The sequence below is a fragment of the Pan troglodytes genome, chromosome 15 (genome assembly GCF_028858775.2).
Source record: "Pan troglodytes isolate AG18354 chromosome 15, NHGRI_mPanTro3-v2.0_pri, whole genome shotgun sequence".
In the NCBI taxonomy this organism is placed as follows: domain Eukaryota; kingdom Metazoa; phylum Chordata; class Mammalia; order Primates; family Hominidae; genus Pan; species Pan troglodytes.
Genome location: NC_072413.2, coordinates 47,830,629 through 47,855,539, shown reverse-complemented (window position 1 = coordinate 47,855,539; position 24,911 = coordinate 47,830,629). Strand labels below are relative to the sequence as shown.

At 40.9% G+C, this 24,911-nt stretch overlaps 1 protein-coding gene across 7 annotated transcripts in view; it reads left to right on the top strand.

Moving 5' to 3' along the window:
- NEMF (nuclear export mediator factor) overlaps positions 1-24,911 on the top strand; it is a 69,696-nt gene that overhangs the window by 14,898 nt on the left and 29,887 nt on the right. For 5 of the 7 annotated variants that reach the window (XM_009427767.5, XM_054666511.2, XM_009427765.5 and 2 more), the window contains 13 exons: positions 221-288; positions 3,958-4,044; positions 4,913-4,986; positions 6,131-6,201; positions 6,282-6,357; positions 7,059-7,121; positions 9,005-9,082; positions 9,169-9,377; positions 9,624-9,815; positions 10,078-10,141; positions 12,468-12,556; positions 23,347-23,450; positions 24,156-24,218. In XM_009427767.5, the coding sequence (XP_009426042.3) occupies positions 221-288; positions 3,958-4,044; positions 4,913-4,986; positions 6,131-6,201; positions 6,282-6,357; positions 7,059-7,121; positions 9,005-9,082; positions 9,169-9,377; positions 9,624-9,815; positions 10,078-10,141; positions 12,468-12,556; positions 23,347-23,450; positions 24,156-24,218 (1,238 nt within the window). The remainder of the gene's footprint in view (positions 1-220; positions 289-3,957; positions 4,045-4,912; positions 4,987-6,130; positions 6,202-6,281; positions 6,358-7,058; positions 7,122-9,004; positions 9,083-9,168; positions 9,378-9,623; positions 9,816-10,077; positions 10,142-12,467; positions 12,557-23,346; positions 23,451-24,155; positions 24,219-24,911) is intronic. The other 2 variants (XM_009427766.5, XM_063793333.1) reach the window with 1 other exon arrangement.

Genomic DNA, 24,911 nt, shown 5'->3' with positions numbered 1-24,911 from the left:
AATACTGGTTTATCTTAGAAAACTGCCATTCAAGAACCTGTTAATCTTGGGTAAATATCTTTTATGATCCATTTTCTCACAACAGAAGAATGAATTCCTGTTACGTTTCAGATTATTGTAAAGATCAGGTGAACTGATACAGATGAAAGTAGTATTAATATGAAGATTGCTGTAAGGTTTATTTAAGATATGATAGAGGCATGTCCATTTTGTTTCACAGGTTGACTGAAATAGTAGCCAGCGCACCTAAGGGTGAACTACTGAAGAGGGTGCTTAACCCATTACTTCGTGAGTATTCCTGCAAATAGCAGTGAAATGTTTGCAAGACAGTGTGGTTTTCAGGAATATATTGAAATCTTTTATGGTTTTATTAGAAAATTTGAACAAGTGATCCTTGGAGTAAGTAGGAGTTTATTGTCAAAGAAAGAGAAGTTAAACCACATGAAGTTTGAGCTTTATCTATTAGATTTTATTTAAAAGCAATGCAGATTGTGTTATCTAGTACTTCAGTGCTAATGGTAGTATTCTAAGAAATCAGATTTTTTCGTTGTGAGTCTTTGATTTAATAACCACTTAGCTTAGTTTTTTTTTTTTTTTTAATTGGTGGGTCTCAGGGCATCCCAGCATCTGACAGGTCCTTTTGATCCCAATAAGCATTTTTGATCCCAATACACTTTTATACTTGAGAAGATCATCACTTAGCCCTATATTAAGGAATCTAGAGAAGACAGGGGGAGGCAGGTACCATTGATTACTGAGCACTAGAGAGTTACTCTTCCTCTCTTATGAAATTAGAATGCATTCAAAAGTTATCTTTAGAACTTTCCAGCTGTTAGTATAGCATGTGTAAAATTTGTATGTTTAAGCCAGTGTCTCCCTGGCAAATGCAAATTTCTTTTCTTTTTTAATTTATTTTTTTGTTTGTTTTAGAGGTAGGGTCTCATTATGTTGCCCAGGCTGGTCTCAAACTCCGAGCTCAAGCAATCCAACCACCTTGGCCACCCAAATTGCTGGGATTATAGACGTGAGCCACCACACTTGGCCTTCCCCTGGCAAATTTCTGTAATGTTTGAAATCAGGTAGTACAGGTTGAACATTACTAATGTGAAAATCTTAAGCCTAAAATTACTATTATTTTTGAGACAGAGTCTCTCTCTGTCACCAGGCTGGAGTGCAGTGGTGCAGTCTCAGCTCACTGCAACCTCTGCCTCCCGGGTTCAAGCAATTCTCCTGCCTCAGCCTCCCAAGTAGCTGGGACTACAGGCTCATGCCACCATGCTCAGCTAATTTTTTTTGTATTTTTAGTGGAGATGGGGTTTCACCATGTTGGCCAGGATGGCCTTGATCTCTTGACCTCGTGATCCACCTGCATTGGCCTCCCAAAGTGCTGGGATTACAGGTGTGAGGCACTGTGCCTGGCCTGAAGTCTGAAACTTTTTGAGCACAGACATGATGCCACAGGTGGAAAATTCCACACTGACCTTATGTGACAGCTATACAGAATTATTTAAAATATTGTATAAAATCACCTCCAGGCTATATTGTGTAAAGTCATAAATGAATTTTGTGTTTAGATTTGGGTTCCATCCCCAAGGTATCTCATTGTGTATATGCAGATATTCCAAAATGTGAAAAAATCTGAAATCTCAAACACTTCTATCCCAACACATCACATAAGGGATACTCAACTTACATGTCCTCTTAACTGTTCACTTTTTTTTTTCAAAAGAGTTTTGGCATTTGGCATTTCAAAAGATCTTCTGCATTTCCCAAGGGTCTCGCTCTGTTGCCCAGGCTGAAGTGCGGTGCCACGAACACTGCTCACTGCAGCTTCCACCTCCCAGGTTCAGGCCATCCTCCTGCCTCAGCCCCACAAGTAGCTGGGACTATAGGGATGAACTCCTGGCTAATTTTTCTATTTTTTGGTAGAGACAGGGTTTTACCATGTTGTCCGGGTTGGTCTCCAACTCCTGAACTCAAGCAGTCTGCCCGCCTCAGCCTCCCAAAGTGCTGGGATTACAAGCGTGAGCAACTGCGCTCGGCCAGCATTTCCTTATAAAATTTAGAGTTGACTTGTTACTTTCTATGAAAAAAGCCTCATAGGATTTTGATAAGGATTACGTTATTACTATTATTTGAGACAATCTCATTCTGTTGCCCAGGCTGGAGTGCAGTGGCATGATCTCGGCTCACTGCAACCTCCGTTTCCTGGGTTCAAGTGATTGTCTTGCCTCAGCCTCCCACGTAGCTGGGATTACAAGTGTGTGCCACTACACCCACTAAGTTTTGTGTTTTTAGTAGAGATGGGGTTTCACCTTCTTGGCCAGGCTGGTCTCAATTACAGCTGTGAGCCACTGCCTGGCCTGGTAAGGATTACATTAAGTCTGTGGATCAGTTTGGGGAGAATTGCCGTTTTAACTACATTGAGTCTTCTATGAAGAGAGAATGTCTGACTATTTATTTAGATCTTTAATTTCTCTCAGTTAGATTTATTCCTAAACATTCTGTTCTTTTTGATGCTATTGTCAGTGGAATTTTCTTAATTTCATTTTTGCATAGAAATACAATTGATTTCTATATATTGGTTTTTGTATCCTGCAAACCTGATAAACTTGTTTATTCATTCTAGTAGGTTTATTTTTGTGGGTTCCTTAGGATTTTTTAACATACAGGATCATGTCATCTGTGAATAAGGATGCTTTACTTCTTCCTTTAGAATCTGAATGCTATTAATTAATTTGCCTTATTGTGCTAGCTATAGCTTCCAGTACAATGTTGAATAGCAGTGTGAGACTGAATATTCTTTCCTTGTTCCTGATCTTAGGGGGATAATATTCAGTCCTTCACCAGTAATTATCATGTTAGCTGTAGGTTTTTCATAGGTGTCCTTATAAGGTTGAGAATGCTCCCTCTATTCCTAGTTTATTGAGAGTTTTTATTAGGAATTAGTGTTGAATTTTGTCAAATGCTTTTTCTGCATCTACTGAAATGATATATGGCTCTTTTCCTTTATTTTATCAATATGGAGTATTAACCAATTTTTGGTTGCCAAACCAACCTTGCATTCCAGGGATAAATCCTCATTGTGGTTGAAGCCCATTAAATTCCTATAACTTGCACTGACTTTTGTAAGTTAATTGTAGTTTCAAATTTCTTTAAGGACTAGAATTGTCATTTTTTTTTTTTTTGGTTGGGGGGTGGGGCGGGGGACGGAGTTTCACTCTTTTTGCCCAGGCTGCAGTGCAATGGCACGATCTTGGCTCGCCACAGCCTCCGCCCCCCGGGTTCAAGTGATTCTCCTGCCTCAGCCTCCTGAGTAGCTGGGATTACAGGCATGTGCCACCACGCCTGGCTAATTTATTGTATTCTTAGTAGAGATGGGGTTTCTCCATGTTGGTCAGGCTGGTCTCCAACTCCCGACCTCAGGTGATCCGCCTGCCTTGGCCTCCCAAAGTGCTGGGATTATAGGCATGAGCCACCGCACCCAGTCTAAGAACTAGAATTGTCATTTCTAAGTAACACTTCAAAATAAGTAAACTTATTGTTTTCACCAGCCACTGTTATTGAGCAGATCATTGATATTGGGATATAAATTTGTGCTATATTTTGAATGTTAAATTTTAGGCTAGGTCATGGTGGCTCACACCTGTAATCTGAGCACTTTTGGAGGTTGAGGTGAGTGGATCACCTGAGGTTAGGAGTTCGAGACCAGCCTGGACAACATGGTGAAACCTTGTCCCTACTAAAAATACAAAAATTAGCTGGGCATGGTGGTGGGTGCTTGTGATCCCAGCTACTCAGGAGGCTGAGGCAGGAGGTGGGAGGCAGAGGTTGCAGTGAGCCAAGATTGCACCATTGCACTCCGGCCTGGGCGACGGGTAAAACTCCATCTCAAAAAACAAAAACAAAAAAGAATTTATAGGAAAATACTAAAAGTAATATCCTCTGCATTTATAGCCTATGGACCAGCTCTCATTGAACACTGTCTTTTAGAAAATGGATTCTCGGGTAATGTCAAAGTGGATGAAAAACTTGAAACTAAAGGTATGTCTGCATGGTACATTTTTCATTTATTTCGTTTTTTTTAAACTATGAAAATTTTTTCTGGGAAAGTAATAAGGGAGCAGGTGGTTCTAGAATGAAAAACATTTGACCGGGCACACTGGCTCATGCCTGCAATCCCAGCACTTTGGGAGGCTAAGGTGGGAGGATCACTTAAGCCTGGGTGTTTGAGGCTGCAGTGGGTGGTGACTGCACAGCTGCACTCCAGCCTGAGCAACAGAGTGAGACCCCCATCTCAAAAAACCCCACAAAAACAAGTATCACCACTCTCAAAAAAAAAAAAATTGAATAAGATTTTAGTGAATGTTTTAGTTTCTGCAATATACTAAATCAGTGCACTCATAAAATGACAACAGGTGCTGGTGGTGGTGTTTTGTTTTTGTTTGTTTCTATAAAATGACTCTGATGTTTATATGGAGCAAAAGCATGTGAAAATGTTCAGGATAACTCTGGAAAATACTAGTAATGATTTATTACTGTCTGTGTAACCCTTCACAGATTAAAATATGAAGCTATAGTAATTAAAACTGTAAGTTTTTGGAGAAGGAATAGCATAAAGATTCCAAAAATAGTTTGAAATAATATGGGAATTTAGTTTATGAACAAAGTTCCTTTCAGGTCATGGAGGGAAGGGTGGATGATTCAATAAAAGCTACTTGGACAACAGGCTGTTCAAAATGAAACCATATATCCACATATACTGGTTATAAACATGAAATCACTATCTCTAATTTTCTTGAACGCAACATTATTTCGTAAGCACTTTCCTGTTTTTCTACATAGTTGTTTAGCCACGGTTAATTGACACTTGATTGGCACTCCTTTTTTCCTTTTTTTCCCCCACCATTAGATATTGAAAAAGTACTTGTTTCTCTGCAGAAAGCAGAAGACTATATGAAAACAACATCCAACTTCAGTGGGAAGGTAGCACCATGTATACTTACTATATATTGTTGTGATTTATTTGGGTTTTCAGAAATTAAATGTTCATTAAAGGATCATTATATATACATTTTATTTTAATTTGGAAAATTGTTATCTGTAATATGCTTATTCCAGGATAGTTTTTTTGTTTTGTTTTTTGAGACACTCTTGCTCTGTTACCCAGGCTGGAGTGCAGTGGCATGATCTTGGCTCATTGCAACCTCTACTTCCCTGGTTGAAGTGATTCTCCTGTCTCAGCCTCCCGAGTAGCTGGGACTACAGGCACGTGCCACCATGCCTGGACAGTTTTTATATTTTCAGTAGAGATGAGGTTTCACCGTGTTGGCCAGGCTGGTCTCGAACTCCTGACCTCAAGTCATCCGCCTGCCTTGGCCTCCCAAAGTGCTGGGATTATAGACATGGGCCACTGCACCCGGCCCAGGATCGTGTTTTAAAAGTTTCTGTTGGTTTATAAGTTTTTTTCTGTTCCCTATCTGTTATAGAAAGTACAATGTCAGGTTAGTATCGGCTCTTCAGAAAAGTTGAGGAATTTACAGTTATTTCTTTAGTTTCAGATAGAGAAGCACATTTTCATTTGTCAGCCCTTTTCAAAAATGTTGTGATTTACAGCTCCCAACCATTAAATATTTTTTGAATTACCCAGTAGCTTATGAGTGTTTTTCTTCCCTTTTCAAAGTATAACTATTTATAGAAAATTAAAATTAATATCAGTCATAGAAAGTAAACCTTTGGATTAGGTGCAAATTAATATCAGTCACAGAAACTAAATTTTTAGGTGCAGTGGCTCACACCTGTGATCTCAGCACTTTTGGAGGCCAAGGTGGGCGGATCACTTGAGACCAAGAGTTCGACACCACCCTGGCCATCACGGCAAAACCCCTGTCTCTACTAAAAATACAAAAATTAGCCAGGTATGGTGGCGCACACCTGTAATCCCAGCTACTTGGGAGGCTGAGGCATGAGAATTGCTTGAACCCGGGAGGCAGAGGTTGCAGTGAGCCGAGAATACACCACTGCACTCCAGCCTGGGTGATGGAGTGAGCGCGACTGTATCAAAAAAAAAAAAAGAAGTAAATCTTTGTTAATTATGAATAGGAATGATTTTAATGTTGCATTTTTGTAGGGATATATCATTCAGAAAAGAGAAATAAAACCAAGCTTGGAAGCAGATAAACCAGTTGAAGACATATTCACGTAAGCATATAGGCATGGGTCAATTTGCTTTGGATGTTTGTTAATGTTCTCGAATGTGATATTATAAATATGTTTTACAGGTATGAGGAATTTCATCCTTTCTTGTTTTCTCAACATTCACAATGTCCATATATAGAATTTGAATCATTTGACAAGGTGGGTTTTCCGTTCTGTTCCTTTACCAGTTAGTTAGCATGATATGAGCTGTTAATATCAACTTGCTTCTATTGAGAAACTGAAACTATACTTGCTTTACATTCACTGTGAATCTGGGCATTAAAGATCAGTGTCGTCACAGATACAGCTGTTGGAAATAATTGTTGCCACTTTATTTCAGGATGAAGGACCAGAGGTTTGAACTTCATTTGATTCTTGATACTGTTTAGCCATATAATACATTTACTGGAAATCTGTTCAAGTTCTTTGAGTGGTGTTATGAAACACAATGGAATCTAAAATTCTGTGTATGCAGCTGGGCATGCTGGCTCATGCCTATAATCTCAGCATTTTGGGAGGCCAAGGCAGGCAGATCACTTGAGGTCAGGAGTTCAAGACCAGTCTGGCCAACACAGTGAAACCCTGTCTCTGAAAAACTACAAAAATTAGCGGTGTGTGGTGGGGTGCACCTGTAGTCCCAGCTGTTTGAGAGGCTGAGGCAGGAGAATCACTTGAACCTCGGAGGTGGAAGTTGCAGTGAGCCTAGATCGCGCCACTGCAATCCAGCCTGGGCAACAGAGTGAGACTCTGTCTCAAAAAAAAAGAAAAAAAAAAGTAAAATAAAATTCTGTGTATGCAAGTTGAAGTAGAGACTGTGCTTTTTTTTTTCCAACTAGTTGTTTGTCTGTTTTTTTAATAAGGCGGTGGATGAATTTTATTCCAAGATAGAAGGCCAGAAAATTGACTTAAAAGCTTTACAACAGGTATGTATTATTAAAAACACATATTAAACCAGCTAGTCTTTAGCGGTTTGATGGGTAGATGGTATAGGAAAGGGTAGCCTTTCAGAAAGAGTGTAAGAAGTAGTATGGGAACTCTCTGACCTGCCTCTTTATTTATGATAAAGGTTTATGAAGAAGGTCCATGGGGGATTTTATTGTTGAAAAGTATGTCCTCATTTGTTTCATGAGTATTTCAGATATTCTGTAAAAAAAGGAAAATACGGTGGGAACGTGAGGCCTGTTATTTACACCTTAATGTGGTTTGCTCAGAACAACCCAAAGCTTCTCAAACATTGCTGTTAAGGAGATACTGTTTTAGGGAGATTTTAAATAGGCCAGAGGAGGGGATATTGTTTATCATTAAACTGTTTCTTTTTTAAATGGACTTTAAAGCCAAGTCTTAATATGTTTTCTGTGTATCATGACTCCAAAAGAAGTGATATACAGTATTTTCCCAGCACATTTGACCATGTTTTTAGAGCATTTGCTGCAGAACAGTTTCATAAATTGTTAATAGTCCCTCTTGATTTGAAGGGGATTTGATTTTTTCAAAAACAGTCTTAAAATATGTGTGCAAAAATTTCAAATTATTTGAGGCTGGGCGCGGTGGCGCACGCCTGTAAATCCCAGCACTTTGGGAGGCCGAGGCGGGCAGATCACTTGAGGTCAGGAGTTCGAGAACAGCCTGGCCAGCATGGTGAAAACCTGTCTCTGCTGGAAATACAAAAATTAATGGGGTGTGGTATGGGTGTCCAGCTACTCAGGAGCCTGAGGCACAAGAATTGTTTGACCCTGGGAGGTGGAGGTTGCAATGAGCTGAGACTGTGCCACTGCACTCCAGCCTGGGTGACAGAGTGAGACTCTGCCTTAAAGAAAAAAAAATCAAATTGTTTGAATCCCTGTACCACTTCCCCTTCAGTTTTTAAAAATTAGTTAATCATAGCACAATTTCAAAGCAGGTAGGCCAGTCAGATGAATTATATACATCATGTAATTACCACATGGTGGCAGCACTTTGGCTAGTAAACTGAACCCCATGGTTTCATGGGTGTCAAAATACTAGTGATTTATTTTGGTAATCATTTTGTGGGTTTTAATAGTCATCATTCTTATCTAAATTTTAAAAAATATTTCATCTAGCATTTAAATACTCATTAATTGATGATATTGCTAGTGTTAGAAATTTTGCCCCCCAATTGATAACCTTGAAATGAAAAGTATATATGATAAAATGCCATATAGAAGGTCAAATAACTACCATGAGCCTTTGTCTTATTAATTTAGGGGAAAAAGTTTCTGTAAAATACTGGAAATAGTTCTGAGAAAATCAAAAGTAGCAAAAAATACAAAGTCATTTGGTAATTTATGCTCTTTGGGAATTCATTCCCTGCCAGGTGCAGTGGCTCAGGCCTGTAATCCCAGCACTCTGGGAGGCCAAGGTGGGAGGATTGAGCTCAGACATTCGAGAGCAGCCTGGGCAACGTAGCGGGACCCGGTCTCTATTATTTAAAAAAAAATAAAGAATTCGTTCTCCCAAACTTTACTTTCAGCCATAGGAAAAAATGTCTTGATTTCTGCCTGTTTGAATAATGCCAAGGGTATTAGGGGTATATCTTATATACACAGTAAGCTGTAATCAAAATACCTTTCTATATAAGGAGTGGGAGTTAGGAAGACAGGAGAAGTAATTTTGGGGCATGGAACGCATTGTAGTGGGATAGGCCTAGGGTGGTAGACTATGGGAACTTCAGCTAGCTAGATAACAGCATAGATGGGGTCAGGATAGTGAGTGTTGGGAAGTAAGAGAGGGATGTCATGAGGTAGGAGAAATCTAATTTTTAAAAAATCTGTTTTGCCAATAAAAGGAAAAGCAAGCATTGAAGAAATTAGATAATGTTCGAAAGGATCACGAAAACAGATTGGAAGCTCTTCAGCAGGCTCAGGTATTATGTTTGGCTTTCTCAGTGCTTTTTCAAAAATGTTAACTTTAACTGGCAATGTAGTAAATGTGTGTGGTTTGTTTTTTAAGGAAATAGACAAACTGAAAGGAGAGCTTATAGAAATGAACCTACAAATAGTTGACAGAGCCATTCAGGTAGTTCGAAGTGCTTTAGCTAACCAGATAGATTGGACAGAAATTGGGTTAATTGTGAAAGAAGCCCAGGCTCAAGGAGACCCTGTTGCAAGTGCAATCAAAGAATTAAAACTACAAACAAACCATGTTACAATGCTGCTAAGGTAAGTTTGACTCTTAGTCAAGCAGTTAATGCGTGTCTTTATTTTGTTATTTTAATTGTTCACTGTATTAAACATTTTTTCTTCATATTTTGAAATTCTCAAAGAAAGGGAAAAAACTAATTTAGATTAAAATAAATAATGAAACTTCCAGTACTGTAAACCATTTATAATTTTATTGAAGAAAAAAATTGAAAATAAAAGTGATGTCATTGACGTTAGTGAAATGCTATTGAATATTTTTAATAGAAATCCATACTTGTTATCAGAGGAGGAAGATGATGATGTTGATGGTGACGTCAATGTTGAGAAAAATGAAACCGAACCACCAAAAGGAAAAAAGAAAAAACAAAAGAATAAACAGCTGCAGAAGCCTCAGAAAAATAAGCCGTTACTTGTAGATGTTGATCTCAGCTTGTCAGCATATGCCAATGCCAAAAAGTAAGTCATTTAACTTTACATTTTAGGCCAAGTGTTATCTGCAATAAATTAAGGAATTAAGGACATTTAAAAAAATTTTTAAATTTCACTTGTACATGCATACTTTTTTTGGGTGAAAATACTTTTTTAAATTTAGTTTTGTTAATTATACAGTTTGTTCTGATTTGTTCCATATAATTTGAGAATTTGTCAAGTTAGAACTAAGTAGAAAACTGAAGAATAAATATTATACTTAAAATTTAAGAGAAATATGTTTTTCTAGGTATTATGATCACAAGAGATATGCTGCTAAGAAAACACAAAAGACTGTTGAAGCTGCTGAGAAGGTACTGAGTATTTCTTAGAGTGAATGTTAGTTGTTTGTGCCTGCGTAATTTAATGGACATAATTATTTCTTCTGTTTAAATGAGGTTTTCTAATTCAGAAGTATCTTTCAAACTTAACTTTGCTTTAAATATATGTATTTCCAGTATTTTTTTTCCCCCCAGGACTGCTCCTCCCCTATTCTTCCTCATCTCAGTAAATAACACCTTCATTTTTCTGTTCACTCAGGTTAAAAATGTTTGTGATATCCTGGACTCTTTTCCCATAAATCATGCAATCCATCAGTAAATCCTTTGGTTCTTTCTTTAAAGTACAGCCAGAATCTGGCTACTACTCATTATTTCCACTGGTCAGTCCCCTGTCACCTCTGTGTTGACAGTAGCCTCTTATTGGATCTCTCTCCTCCTCCTCCTTTTCCCTCTACAGTCTGTTCTCCACATAGCAGCCATTGTGACCCTTTTTTTTTTTTTTGAGATGGAGTTTTGCTCTTATTGCTCAGGCTGGAGTGCAATGGCTTGATCTCAGCTCACTGCAACTTCTGCCTCCCAGGTTCAAGCGATTCTCCCACCTCAGCCTCCTAAGTAGCTGGGATTCCAGGTGCCGGCCACCACACCCAGCTAATTTTTGTAGTTTTAGTAGAGACGGGGTTTCACCATGTTGGTCAGCTTGGTCTCAAACTGCTGACCTCAGGTGATCCGCCCGCTTCAGGCCTTGACCTTCAGCCTCCCAAAGTGCTGGGATTACAGGTGTGAGCCACCATGCCTAGCCCTGTTGTGATCCTTTTGAATCAAAAGTGAAGACTGGGTGTGGTGGTTGATGCCTGTAATTCCAGCACTTTGGAAGGCTGAGGCCGGTGGATCGCTTGAAGCCAGGAGTTTGAGACCAGCCTGGCCAACATGGTGAAACCCCATATCTACTGAAAATACAAAAATTAGCCTGACGTGATGGCGGGTACCTGTAATCCCAGCTACTTGGGCTGCTGAGGTGGGAGAATCTAATGAACCCGGGAGGTGGAGGTTGCAGTGAGCTGAGATCATGCCATTGCACTCTAGCCTGGGACACAGAGCGAGACTCCGTCTCAAAAAATATATTAAAATAAATAAATCGAAAGTGAAGTCCTTTTTCTCTTCCAGTTGCTTCCCATCTTAATACAATTCAGAGCCCTTCTCCTATCCTGCAAGAAGGACGGGAGATCTCCTCCCCTCTGATCTCAACACCTGCATTCCTCCTCTCATACACTCTTTCTGGCTACACTGGGATCTTAGCTGTTCATAAAATAATGACACGTGCTCCCCTCTCAGGGTCTTTGCCCTTGCTGTTCTCTCTACCTGGAATTTTCAGTTTGACCCCTCTCTTCATTTACATATCCACTTAAATGAGATTTAATCAGAGAATCCTTCCTTGACCACTCATTACTAACGATAGTACCACCCTGAATCTCTCTTTATTTTGCCTTATTTTCTTCTTGAAAAACACTCCCCCCAGCCCAACGTATGTTTATTTGAATATTTTTTCTGGATTCCCTCTAGAATATAGATTGCATGAAAGTAGAATCTTTGTGTTGTTCATTGCTGCATCCCAATCCCTGGAATATTGCCTGGAACAGAGTAGGCACTTTAATAGCTGTTAAATGAGTGGCCTTCATGACTTGGCCCTCTGTCTATTGCTTCAACCTCATTTCTTGACATTATGCCCTTGATTACTACTTGCTGTACTTGCTGGTCTTTTTTTTTTTTTTTTTTTGCTTGTAATGCCCTTTTTCCTATTCTTTGCCTGATAACCCCGTTAGTCGTTGAGGATTCAGCTTAAATGTCATTTCCTCAGAGATACCTTCTTTGACCATAATCCAGTGTAAATCAGGTTTCCTTGTTATATTCCTGTAGCTTCTTTAGAAGCACTCACCATTATATATTTATTTAAAGGATTATATGATTAATAGTTGTCTCTTCTAGACCTAGTGGGGTGGGAGTGGGGGCTTTGTCCATCTTGTTCACTCTTATATCTCTAATGGCATCTAGCCTAGAACCAAGCATATGATAGGTACTCAGTATCTAGAAAATGACAAGGTATTTATTACTTTGTAGGTCTTGGGCAAATATTTTCATGTAATAATTCTTTAGTTTAGATTATTTTAATACTTCAGGCAAAAATATTTTCATTTCTTCATTACTTTCAAGTATGCGTATTTGTGTGTGTGTGTGTTTGTGTGTGTGTGTGTAGATTGTGCCATTTTGTGACATTTAAAAAAATTCTTGCCCCATTATTTACTTTGGTGTTATTTAAATACATTCTTAACAAATTGTTTTTAAAACTCTTTTCTATAAATAGGCATTCAAGTCAGCAGAAAAGAAAACAAAGCAAACATTAAAAGAAGTTCAGACTGTTACCTCTATTCAAAAAGCAAGAAAAGTATATTGGTAAGTGTTCTGTCTCTTTCAAATACAGTTTTTGTTTTTATTAAAATTATCCATGCACATTGTTTAGAAAAGTCAAACAGTTCTACAAAGCTTGTTACAAAACCAGTAGCTCTGCAATTTTTTGTTGGTTTGTTTGAGACAGGGTCTCTGTCACCCAGGGTGGAATACAGTGGCATGAACATGGCTCACTGTAGCATTGACCTCCTGGGCTCTGGCAGTTCTCCCACCTCACCCTCCCAAGTAGCTGAGACTACAGGCACATGCCACTGTGCCCAGCTAATTTTTTAATTTTTTGTAGAGGCAGGGTCTCACTTTGTTGCCCAGGCTGGTCTCAAACTTCTAGGCTCAAGAGATCCTCCTGCCTCAGCCTCAGTGCTGGATTACAGGCATACGCTTCTGCACTCAGCTAGTTCTCCAGTTCCTCACCTTTACTCCTATTGCCTGCTCTCCGAAGGAAACCACTTTTAGCTCTTTTAGTTGATTCTTTTGATATTTGCCTTTATTTATCTTAGTAATATGTTTATATTGCTACTTCTTAATTTTTCTGTTTTATATTCTTACTAACTTCCCACTGGGAAAGATGAGGATTTCCCTCTTTCCACTTGTGTTCCATTACATACACACACAGTTACAGCATAATTTTGTCAAGATTAATAGCATTGGCATCATTATAAATATTTAAATTGTAGTCATATAATTTATATGTTATAGCTGACCCACATAGAATTCTGTTTTCTTTTTCCTTCCTTGCTCAGTTTTAAAAATCTTCCCTGGAGTTATTAATTGTCATTTCATTTGCTTTTTATTTTTGTTCTTATCACTAATTTATCTAAATAATATCTTCCAAGTGTGTTCAGACACATTGGAATTCAATCAGTATCATCTTGCAGAGGTCAGAAGTCTCTCCTGGAGCTTTTTGACTTACTTAATTTTATATTGGTTCTCTCTAAGCATCGTACACTTTTCTTTTTATTGTTATCTTTATCCTTCTCTGTTTTGGAAACTCTTTTCTGGATCTCATACTTCTTTCTTGGTTGAAAGAGTGTGTGTTCCAGAAGCTTCACAAGAAAGGGTGTATAGAAAGCAGAGTTTTTGAGGTCTCCAATGTATAAAACATTTTACTCTTATAGTTTGAGTGGACTGGGCACGGTGGCCCATTCCTGTAATCTCAGCACTCTGGGAGGGTGAGGTGGGTGGACCTCTTGACCTCTGGAGTTCGAGACTAGCCTGTGCAACATGCCAAACCCTGTCTCTTAAAAAAAAAAATTGAGTATAGAATTCTATGAAAATATGTTTTCCTCAGACTTTCTTTTTTTTTTTTTTTGAGACGGAATTTCACTTTTATTGCCCAGGCTGGAGTGCAGTGGCGCAGTCTTGGCTCACTGTAACCTCTGCCTTCCGGTTTGAAGCGATTCTCATGCCTCAGCCTCTGGAGTAGCTGGGATTACAGGCACCCACCACCACGCCTGGCTAATTTTTGTATTTTTAGTAGAGATGGGGTTTCACCTTACTTGCCACCCTGGTCTCAAACTCCTGACCTCGTGTTCCACCCGCCTCGGCCTCCCAAAGTGTTGGGATTACAGGCGTGAGCCACCACGCCCTGCCTCCTCAGACTTTTAAAGGTATTGCTTCATTATAGTAACTTGAGAAATCTGGTATTATTTTGATAGTTGATATTTTATTTATTTTATTTTTTTTGAGACAGAGTCTCACTTTGTTGCCCAGGCTGGAGTGCAGTGGCATGATCTTGGCTCACTGCAACCTCTGCTTCCTGGGTTCAAGTGATTCTCCTGTCTCAGCCTCCCGAGTAGCTGGGATTACAGGTGCACGCCACCATGCCCAACTAATTTTTGTGTGTTTAGTAGAGAAGGGTGTCTGCCATGTTGCCCATGCTGGTCTCTTAACTCTTGGCCTCAAGTGATCTGCCCGCCTCAGCCTCCCAAAATGCTGGGATTACAGGCTTGAGCCATCACACCTGGCTGATAGTTGATATTTTACATGAAACTTGTTTTTGCCTTTCTACAAGCTTGTAGATATTTCTCCCCTCCCAATTTTTTCTCCAGATTTTTCAAAATTTTACAATTGGGGTTGGTGGTGATGTTTTAATCCATTATGTTGGATACTTTGTGGGCTGTTTTAATTCAGAAACTTTCAGTTCTGAGACATTTTCTGGAAATAGTTCTTGAAAAACTGCCTGACCTCTGCTTTCTTTTTTCTTTTCCTTCTGGAAATCTTGTTTTTAAGATATGGAACCCCCTAGACCAGTCCTCCAATTTTGTTGTATTTTCTATTTTCAAGTCTATCGTTTTGCTCTACATCCTGGGAGTTTCCTCAGCTTTATCTTCCACCAAATCTTTCCACTGAATATTTTATTACTTCCTATCATGTTTTTAATTTTAAGAACTCTCTTTTCAACATAATGTTCCTGGCAAAAAAAGAGAGGACTTTTTTTTTTGGTTCTTGGAATATACCCTTTTTAAAAAAATAAATAAGTTTCTGCTTTAGTTTCTTTTAGCTCTCTGAGAATAGTTTTGATGTATTAAATTTTTTTAGTATTCTTTTTTTGCAAGTCTCTGTCTTCTCCAAGTTGTTTCTTTTTAAATTTTTTAAAATTATATATATTTAGGCTGGGCACGGTGGTGTTCACTCATGTAATCCTAGCACTTTGGGAGACCAAGACAGGTGGATCACTGGGGGTTAGGAGTTCGAGACCAACCTGGCCAACATGGTGAAAACCCATCTCTACTAAAAATAGAAAAAAAATTAGCTGAGTGTGGTGGCAGGTGCCTGTAATCCCAGCTACTAGGGAGGCTGAGACACAAGAATCACTTGAACTTGGGAGGCAGAGGTTTCAGTAAGCCGAGATTGTGCCACTGCACTCCAGCCTGGGTGACAGAGCAAGACTCTTTCTCCAAAAAAAAAAAAAAAATTCTCTAAGGGGACTCTGATAATGCTAGGCCTCTCAAGAACAAAAAGTTAAGGTCATGCAGTCCCCCTACCACACCACACATACTGATAGGAGACCAGAAGTTAATCTGTTCAGCAGACATACTCCCTTTCTTCACTTAACATGGCGGTAGGCTTTCCACAATCTATCACACACACAGACATTGTCATCCTTTTCATCCCTGCAGTGCATAAATGAGAGGAAAGGGCCACCATTACCTCTTTTTTTTTTTTTTTTTTTTTTTTAAGTAGAGACGGGATCTTTCAGTGTTGGCCAGGCTGATCTCGAACTCCTGGGCTCAAGTGATCCTCCCACTTCAGCCTCCCAAAGTGCTGGGATTACAGATAAAAGCCACCATGCCTGGCCCTGCCATTATTACTTTTTTTTTCTTTGAGACAGAGTCCTAGCTCTGTTGCCCATGTTGGAGTGCAGTGGTGCGATCTTGGCTCACTGCAACCTTCACCTCCCAGGCTCAAGGGATTCTCCTGCCTCAGCCTCCCAAGTAGCTGGGACTACAGGTGTGCGCCACCATGCCCGGCTAACTTTTGTACTTTTTTTTTTTTTTCTCTTTTTTTTTTTTTATTAAAATGTGCATCATTCTTTTATTTTTATTTATTTATTTATTTTTTTATTGATCATTCTTGGGTGTTTCTCGCAGAGGGGGATTTGGCAGGGTCATAGGACAACAGCGGAGGGAAGGTCAGCAGGCAAACAAGTGAACAAAGGTCTCTGGTTTTCCTAGGCAGAGTGTTTGTGTCCCTGGGTACTTGAGATTGGGGAGTGGTGATGACTCTCAATGAGCATGCTGCCTTCAAGCATCTGTTTAACAAAGCACATCTTGCACCGCCCTTAATCCATTTAACCCTGACCCCCCCCACCTCCCTCCCAGACAGGGCAGCTGGCCGGGCCGGGGGCTGACCCCCCCCACCTCCCTCCCAGACGGGGCGGCTGGCCGGGCGGGGGGCTGAGCCCCCCACCTCCCTCCCGGACGGGGCGGCTGGCCGGGCAGAGGGGCTCCTCACTTCCCAGTAGGGGTGGCCGGGCAGAGGCACCCCTCACCTCGCGGACGGGGCAGCTGACTGGGCGGGGGGCTGACCCCCCCCACCTCCCTCCCGGATGGGGCGGCTGGCCGGGCGGGGGGCTGACCCCCCCACCTCCCTCCCGGACGGGGCGGCTGGCCGGGCGGGGGGCTGACCCCCCACCTCCCTCCCGGACGGGGCGGCTGGCCTGGCGGGGGCTGACCCCCCACCTCCCTCCCGGGCGGGGTGGCTGCCGGGCGGAGACGCTCCTCACTTCCCAGATGGGGTGGCAGCCGGGCGGAGGGGCTCCTCACTTCTCAGACGGGGCGGCCAGGCAGAGACGCTCCTCACCTCCCAGACGGGGTCGCGGCCGGGCCGAGGTGCTCCTCACATCCCAGACGGGGCGGCGGGGCAGAGGCGCTCCCCACATCTCAGACGATGGGTGGCCGGGCAGAGACGCTCCTCACTTCCTAGATGGGATGGCGGCCGGGAAGAGGCGCTCTTCACTTCCCAGGTGGGATGGCAGCCGGGCAGAGACGCTCCTCACTTTCCAGACTGGGCAGCCAGGCAGAGGGGCTCCTCACATCCCAGACGATGGGCGGCCAGGCAGAGACGCTCCTCACTTCCCAGACGGGGTGGCGGCCGGGCAGAGGCTGCAATCTCCGCACTTTGGGGGGCCAAGGCAGGCAGCTGGGAGGTGGAGGTTGTAGCGAGCCGAGATCACGCCACTGCACTCCAGCCTGGGCACCATTGAGCACTGAGTTAACAAGACTCCGTCTGCAATCCCGGCACCTCGGGATGCCGAGGCTGGCAGATCACTCGCGGTTAGGAGCTGGAGACCAGCCCGGCCAACACAGCAAAACCCCGTCTCCACCAAAAAAATACGAAAACCAGTCAGGCGTGGCGGCGCGCGCCTGCAATCGCAGGCACTCGGCAGGCTGAGGCAGGAGAATCAGGCAGGGAGGTTGCAGTGAGCCGAGATGGCAGCAGCACAGTCCAGCTTTGGCTCGGCATGAGAGGGAGACCGTGGAAAGGGGAGGGGAGAGGGGAGAGGGGATTTTGTACTTTTTGTAGAGATGGATTTCACCATATTGGCCAGGCTAGTCTCGAACTCCTGACCTCAAGTGATCCACCCTCCTCGGCCTTCCAAAGTGCCGGGATTATAGGCATGCGCGCCCAGCTGATTATTAGCTCTTGATACAATACTTTCAGAATCTGAAACGGAGAGGGTAAGGAACTTAGGCGAAGTCATGCAGTGACCAGAGGACAACGCATAAGTGCTGACAGGTTTGAGGAATGACTCTGTCATGGCACCAAACTCAAAAGGTATTCATTAACTTTTCTTTGAGCCATAAAAAGGATCAAATGTGTCATTTCAACAAACACACAGACACTTGCCTGCTGTCACACAAAAGGAAATGGGGGCCAGCCACAGTGGCTCATGCCTGTTATCCCAGCACTTTGGGAGGCCGAGGCGGGCAGATGACAAGATCAGGAGTTTGAGACCAGCCTGGACAATAAGGCGAACCCCCGTTTCTACTAAAAATACAAAAATTAGCCAGGTGTGGTGGCTTGTGCCTGTAGACCAAGCTACTCGGGTGACTGAGGCAGAAGAATCGCTTGAACCTGGGAGGCGGAGGTTGCAGTGAGCCAAGATGGCGCCACTGCACTCCAGTCTGGGCAACAGAGTGAGACTCTGTCTCAGAAAAAACAAAAAACAAACAAACAAAAAATGGGTGGCTGAAGTGGCATTCTAATCCTCTGAAATCATTTCCCAAAGGTAATTAGCTAATGGGTATCACAACATCCTACATCCTCAGAGCAAGTGAAGGGAGGGCACTGGACCAGATGCTCACAAATGAAAACACACAGATTTTGGGTACATGCAATTGCTCTACCTCAGGGACATCAACATTCAGAACTCTCTCCTTTTCAAGATGTTTCTATAAAGACAGGGATAGGCTAGGTGCGGTGGCTCATGCCTGTAATCCCAGCACTTTGGGAGACCATAGGTGGGCAGATAACCTGAGGTGAGGAGTTCGAGACCAGCCTGGGCAACATGGCGAAACCCCGTCTCTACAAAAATACAAAAATTAGCTAGGTGTGGTTGTGCACACCTGTAGTCCCAGCTACTTGAAAGGCTGAGGTGGGAGGATCACTTGAGCCTGGGAGGCAGACGTTGCAGTGAGCCAAGACTGTGCCACTGCCCTCCAGCCTGGGCAACAGAGCGAGACTCCATCTCAAAAAAATAAACATATATATATATATATATATATATATATGGTCTATAATATGTTTTTATTATATACATATGCATAATGAAATGAAACAGTCAAGCACATTAACATATCCATCATCTCACGTAGTTACTCTGTTTTTTGTGTGTCTGGTAAGAGCACTTAAAAATATACTCTTAGCAAATTTCCAGTATGTAATACAGTATTGTTAACTGTATTCCTCATGCCATATATTGGATGTCTAGAGTTACTCATGTTACTGTAACTTGTTAGTTTTTGACATACCTACATCAGCCCTACGGCACCCTCCTTTTCTTTTTTTCTTTTGGAGACAGAGTTTCGCTCTGTGGCACAGGCTGCTGAGTAGCTGGGACTACAGGCACTTTTTTAAAAATGTTGCTTTTGTCTCCATCTTTCATATTAGTGTCTGGTGCTCCTTGATTGTCTGTTCAACGTTTTACATTTTATGGTAGGGTATTAAAATGCTGTTTGGAAGTTCCCTGGGTGGTTGGGCTTGTGAAATGATCTGTGTTGGCCATTTTGTGTAGAATCCTCATTGTCTTTAGCCCTTTTCCCCTTGAGCTAGTCTCATTTCCCAGAAAAGATTCTTTTTTTCTCCTGCTTGTAAGGTGAAGACCTGGCTGCTGCAGCATTTGGGGAGCCCAGTGGAAATAATAGGCTGAGAGTCTTAGGATCCAGTAATTCATTTACTTATTTGCTGTATTTTACATATATTACTCCTGATTATATAGCTGTGCCACATTTACCCTTGTCCAGAGATCTTCTTTATACCCTTTCTAGAGAAATTAACCTCTGGCCTTCTGTTAGGAAATGGAACAGGAATTAGCTGGAAAGAACATATATGGAACTAACTGCTTCTTGAACAGACTCTCAGCCAGTCCTCCTGTTTTCATTCCCATCTTAAACTCTTAAGGAAATAAGTGTTTGTGCTGCCATTTGTTTAGCCTTTTATGAGTTTTACATTGCAAATTTAGTTGTTGTTTTTTTCACCATCAGCTTAGGATTCAGCTTCTTAAGTCTGATCACAGCCGGGCGCAGTGGCTCACGCCTGTAATCCCAGCACTTTGGGAGGCCGAGGCGGGCGGATCACGAGGTCAAGAGATCGAGACCATCCTGGCTAACACAGTGAAACCCCGTCTCTACTAAAAATACAAAAAAAATTAGCCGGGCGTGGTGGCAGGTGCCTGTAGTCCCAGCTACTCAGGAGGCTGAGACAGGAGAATGGCGTGAACCCAGAAGGCGGAGCTTGCAGTGAGCCGAGATCGGGCCACTGCACTCCAGTCTGGGTGACAGTGCAAGACTCTGTCTCGGGAAAAAAAAAAAAAAAGTCTCATCACTTGTCCATTTGTTTTCCAGCTTTCAAAATTTGGTTGTATTTGTCTCTTCTCCCTCTCTGTTTTGTTTGACATCTCTGTTGATGCATAGGATTATCCTATAGTTTTCATTTCTTGTAATGTTCTTGTTGGGTATTGGTATCAAGGTCATATTGCCTCATAAAACAAGTTGGAAAGTGTTCCTTTTTCAGTTGTTCTTAAATAGCTGATGAAATTCACCTGTGAAGCTGAGTAGTCCTGGAGTTTTCTTTGGGAAAGCTTGTCATTGCAGATTCAAATTATTTAGTAAATGTAAGGACTGTTCAAATTTCCTAGTTTTGGTAAGCAGTGTTTTTTTAAAGACTTTGTCTAAAGTTTAAAATATATTGGCAGAAAGTTTATAATATTCTGCGAATTTGTCCATTTCTCCTTTTACTTCTGCCAGTTTTTGCTTTTTATATATGAGACAATGTAATTAGGTGATAAAACTATATAACTGTTACGTCTTCCTAATTGAGTCTTTTATCAACTTTAATGAAATGTCCTTCTAACTTGTAACTATTTTTTCCTTGTTTGTCAGGTGTAACTAGATGAGCTTTCTTTTGGTTAGTGTTTACATGGTATATCTTTTTTATTTGTTTGTTTTTTGTTTTTTGAGACATAGTCTTGCTCTGTCACCCAGGCTGAAGTGCAGTGGTGCAATCTTAGCTCATTGCAACTTCTGCCTCCTGGGTTCAAGCAATTCTGCCTCAGCCCTCTGAGTAGCTGGGATTACAGGCGCCCACCACCATGCCTGGCTAATTTTTCTATTTTTATTAGAGATGAGGTTTCATCATGTTGGCCAGGCTGGTCTCAAACTCTGGACCTCAAGTGATACGCCTGCGTTGGCCTCCCAAAGTGCTGGGATTACAGGCATAAGCCACCGCGCCTGGCCTATCTTTTTTCATCATTATATTTCAACCTTTCCATCCTTATATTTTAAAGGAGCATCATATATATCATTGTCATTGTTTTCCAGTCTGACAGTCTTTGCCTTTTACCTGGGCATTTAATGCATTTATATTTAATGTAATCTCTGATATATTTGGGTTTAAATCCACCCATCTTACTGTTTGCTTTTTGCTTGTCCCATTTGTTCTGTGTCCTCTTTTGTCTTCATTATTGCCTTCTTTTGATTGACTACTTTTTATTGACTTGTTGGCTATACATTCCCTTACTAGGATGATTACAAAATACATCTTTGATTTTTCTCTCCCATTCTTTTTGTCCCTATGTCTTTGTCTTTTTACAAACCTCTTTACTATCAGTAGGGGAATGGTTAAGTAAGTGTAGTGCATCCATTCAGCAATGAAGAAAATGTACTTTTAGGTGAAAAAAGCAATATGCAGAACAGTTTGTGCTATGTCTAAAAATGTATCAGGGAAACCCACCTCCAGTATTTCAACATAGGTTCTTTCTATTTTCCTTAAGTGTCAGCCAGCTGAGAAATAAAGAGAAAGAGTACAAAGAGGAATTTTACAGCTGGACTGCCGGGGGTGACATCACGTATTGGTAGGACCATGATGCCCACCTGAGCCTTAAAGCCAGCAAGTTTTATTAAGGATTTCAAAAGGGGAGGGAGGTGCAAGAACAGGGAGTAGGTCACAAAGATCACATGCTTCAAAGGGCAAAAAGGAGAACAAAGATCACATGCTTCTGAGGAAACAGGACAAGGGCAAAATCAGAAACTCCTGATAAGGGTCCAACAAAGATCACAAGGCAAAGGGCAAAAGCAAAGATCACAAGGCAAAGGACAAAAGATTAACAGGATTAAGAGATTAAAGTAAGACAGGCGTAAGAAATTGTGAAAGTATTGTTTGGGAACTGGTAAATGTCCATGAAATCTTCACAATTTATATTCCTCTGCCACAGCTCCAGCTGGTCCCTCTGTTCAGGGTCCCTGACTTCCCGCAACAAAAAAGAGAAGATTGGGATAAATATTTTAGCTTTTCTATGTATAAAGAATCTTGAGACGGATACTCAGGAAGCCAGTCACAATGGCTCCCTCTTTGGTGTAGTGACAGGAACTGAAGGGATGCAGGATCTCTCACTATCTTTTTTATATTTTTTTGTTTTTTATTTATTTATTTTTTGAGACAGAGTCTCGCTCTGTTGCCTAGGCTGGAGTGCAGGGGTGCCATCTCAGCTCACTGCAAGCTCCGCCTCCCAGGTTCACCCCATTCTTTTGCCTTAGCCTCCCGAGTAGGTGATACTACAGGCACCTGTCACCACACCCGGCTAATTTTTCATATTTTCAGTAGAGACGGGGTTTCACCATGTTAACCGGGATGGTCTCGATCTCCTGAGCTCGTGATCCGCCCACCTCGGCCTCTCGAAGTGCTGGGATTACAGGCGTGAGGCACCGTGTCCAGCTGACCTTTTTTATATAAGTAAAAAATTTTATTCAACCATGAGTATGTGTTACCCAATCAAAAAATCAGATTAGAAAATAGTAAAGTCCTTTCACTATTATATTAGGGAGTTTAAGTTAAGTATCTGTGCTTAGTCTACCATTTTTAACCAAAAGTTTTAAAAAGTGTGGATTAAATCATACAGAAGATAATCTCTGTAGTCATATATAATGTAGCAAGTATTTATGTTCATCTATCTTGCATGTCATTTTCTAAATGTCATACAGATAATATACTCTATACTTTTTATCTTGCAGGTATTAATCATGAAAACCCAAGTTATTTTGTCTTTTGAGAAAAGTTGTAATTTTATCCTCCTAAAGACAATTTTTGGTCTTTTGTATTTAAAAAAATGTAAAGAATATCATATATAAAGATTAATTACGTTCATTTATTGAGAGCAGAGTGGGAAAACAACATTTCTTTCTTATTAGTGGTCTAAAGCCTATTCAGTGCCTCACTAAAAGAAAGCTAAACCTAAGGACCATATGACATTTTATACTTTTGCTTTATGAAATTTATTGTTAGAAGTTGAGTTTAAGAAGGCTATATGGAGTAAGGAGATAACTTTTTTAAACATAGAATTTAATTTCTTTTTTCTAAGACTGTCTAAAGAATATCCTAGGGCAATTTGTATTATAGGTTTTTAGTAAAATTCAGCTTGATGCCTTAAAAAAATTAAACCATCAACTTGTCTTAAACTACACAGGCAGGATAGCTTCCTGTTTTGTTTTGTTTGCAAAAAGGGTATGAATTCAGGCAGCTATAAAGAAAAGTTAACTTTTTTTCTTTCATTTTGATAGGTTTGAGAAATTTCTATGGTTCATTAGCTCAGAGAACTATCTAATTATAGGTGGACGAGATCAGCAACAGAATGAAATAATTGTGAAAAGATACTTGACACCAGGTAGGTAAGATTAAAATTCGGAAAAATTTTCTCTTGAATGTTTGGATCAGTTATCTCAATATTAGGGACTGATTTTCTTGTTATACTCTTTTGTTTGATACATTTAACTAGTAGAAAGATTTGATGCATGATGCTTCATGGTTTGTTGCATATGTGTTTTGATGCTTTTAGTTCTTAAGTGAATATTCCTAAAATGGTATTGCTGAGCTAATCTGCAGTGTTGGACTTTCAGTACTCTATTACATTAACAGAATAACTTTCAGTCTTCAAAGTTATTGTAGGTCAAATTTTTAAAAGCTTACTGTAGTGGTGTTAAAGTTTGCAATCATTTTTCACACCTAGAAGTAGGACTTGGCCGGGCGTGGTGGCTCACGCCTGTAATCTCAGCCACTTTGGGAGGCTGAGGCAGGTGGATCACCTGAGGTCAGGAGTTCAAGAACAGCCTGGCCAACATGGTGAAACCCTGTCTCCACTAAAAATACCAAAAACATTAGCTGGACGTGGTGGTGCACGCCTGTAATCCCAGCTACTTGGGAGGCTGAGGTGGGAGAATTGCCTGAACTTCGGGGGCAGAAGTTGCAGTGAGCTGAAATCGTGCCACTGCACTCCAGCCTGGGTGACAGAGCGAGACTCCATCTGAAAAAAAAAAAGGAAAAAAGAATAATTAGGACTTAAAGTGTCATTTTTTATTTGTCTGTATTTAAGGAGACATTTATGTACATGCCGATCTTCATGGAGCTACTAGCTGTGTAATTAAGAATCCAACAGGTAATATATTTCTTTCTATTCAGAATTCCTGTTCCTTTCTTTAAAATATTTTTAGTGTGACTGTAAGACAAAAATTTAATAGAGGGCCAGATGTGGTGGCTCATGCCTGTAATCCCAGCACTTTGGGAGGCTGAAGTGTGAGGATTATTTGAGGCCAGGAGTTTGAGACCAGACTGGGCAAGAAAGTGAAACCTCATCTCTAGAAAAATTTTTTTAAAAAGCTGGGTGCAGTGGCATGCACCTGTAGTCCCAGCTACAGAAAGCTGAGGTGGGAGGATCAGCTTGGGTGACAGAGTGAGACTTTGTCTCTAAAACACACACACACACACACACACACATAATAAAAAAAGATGTAATGATAAAAGGATCAGTCTTATCAAGAAGATGTAACAATTATAAACATATGTGCCGCTAATAACAGAGCCCTAGAATGCATAAAGCAAACCTGACAGAATCGAAGGGAGAGAGAGATAGTTCTACAATAATAGTTGAGGACTTTAATACCCAACTTTCAGTCATAGATAGAATAACTAGACACAGAATCAGCAAGGAAATGGAAGACTTGAACAACACTGTAAGCTAAATCTAACAGACATCTCTAGAATACTCTACTTAATAGCAGCATCATACAGGTTGAGTATCCTATCTGAAATGCTTGGGACCAGAGTGTTTTTATATTTTGAAGTATTTGCA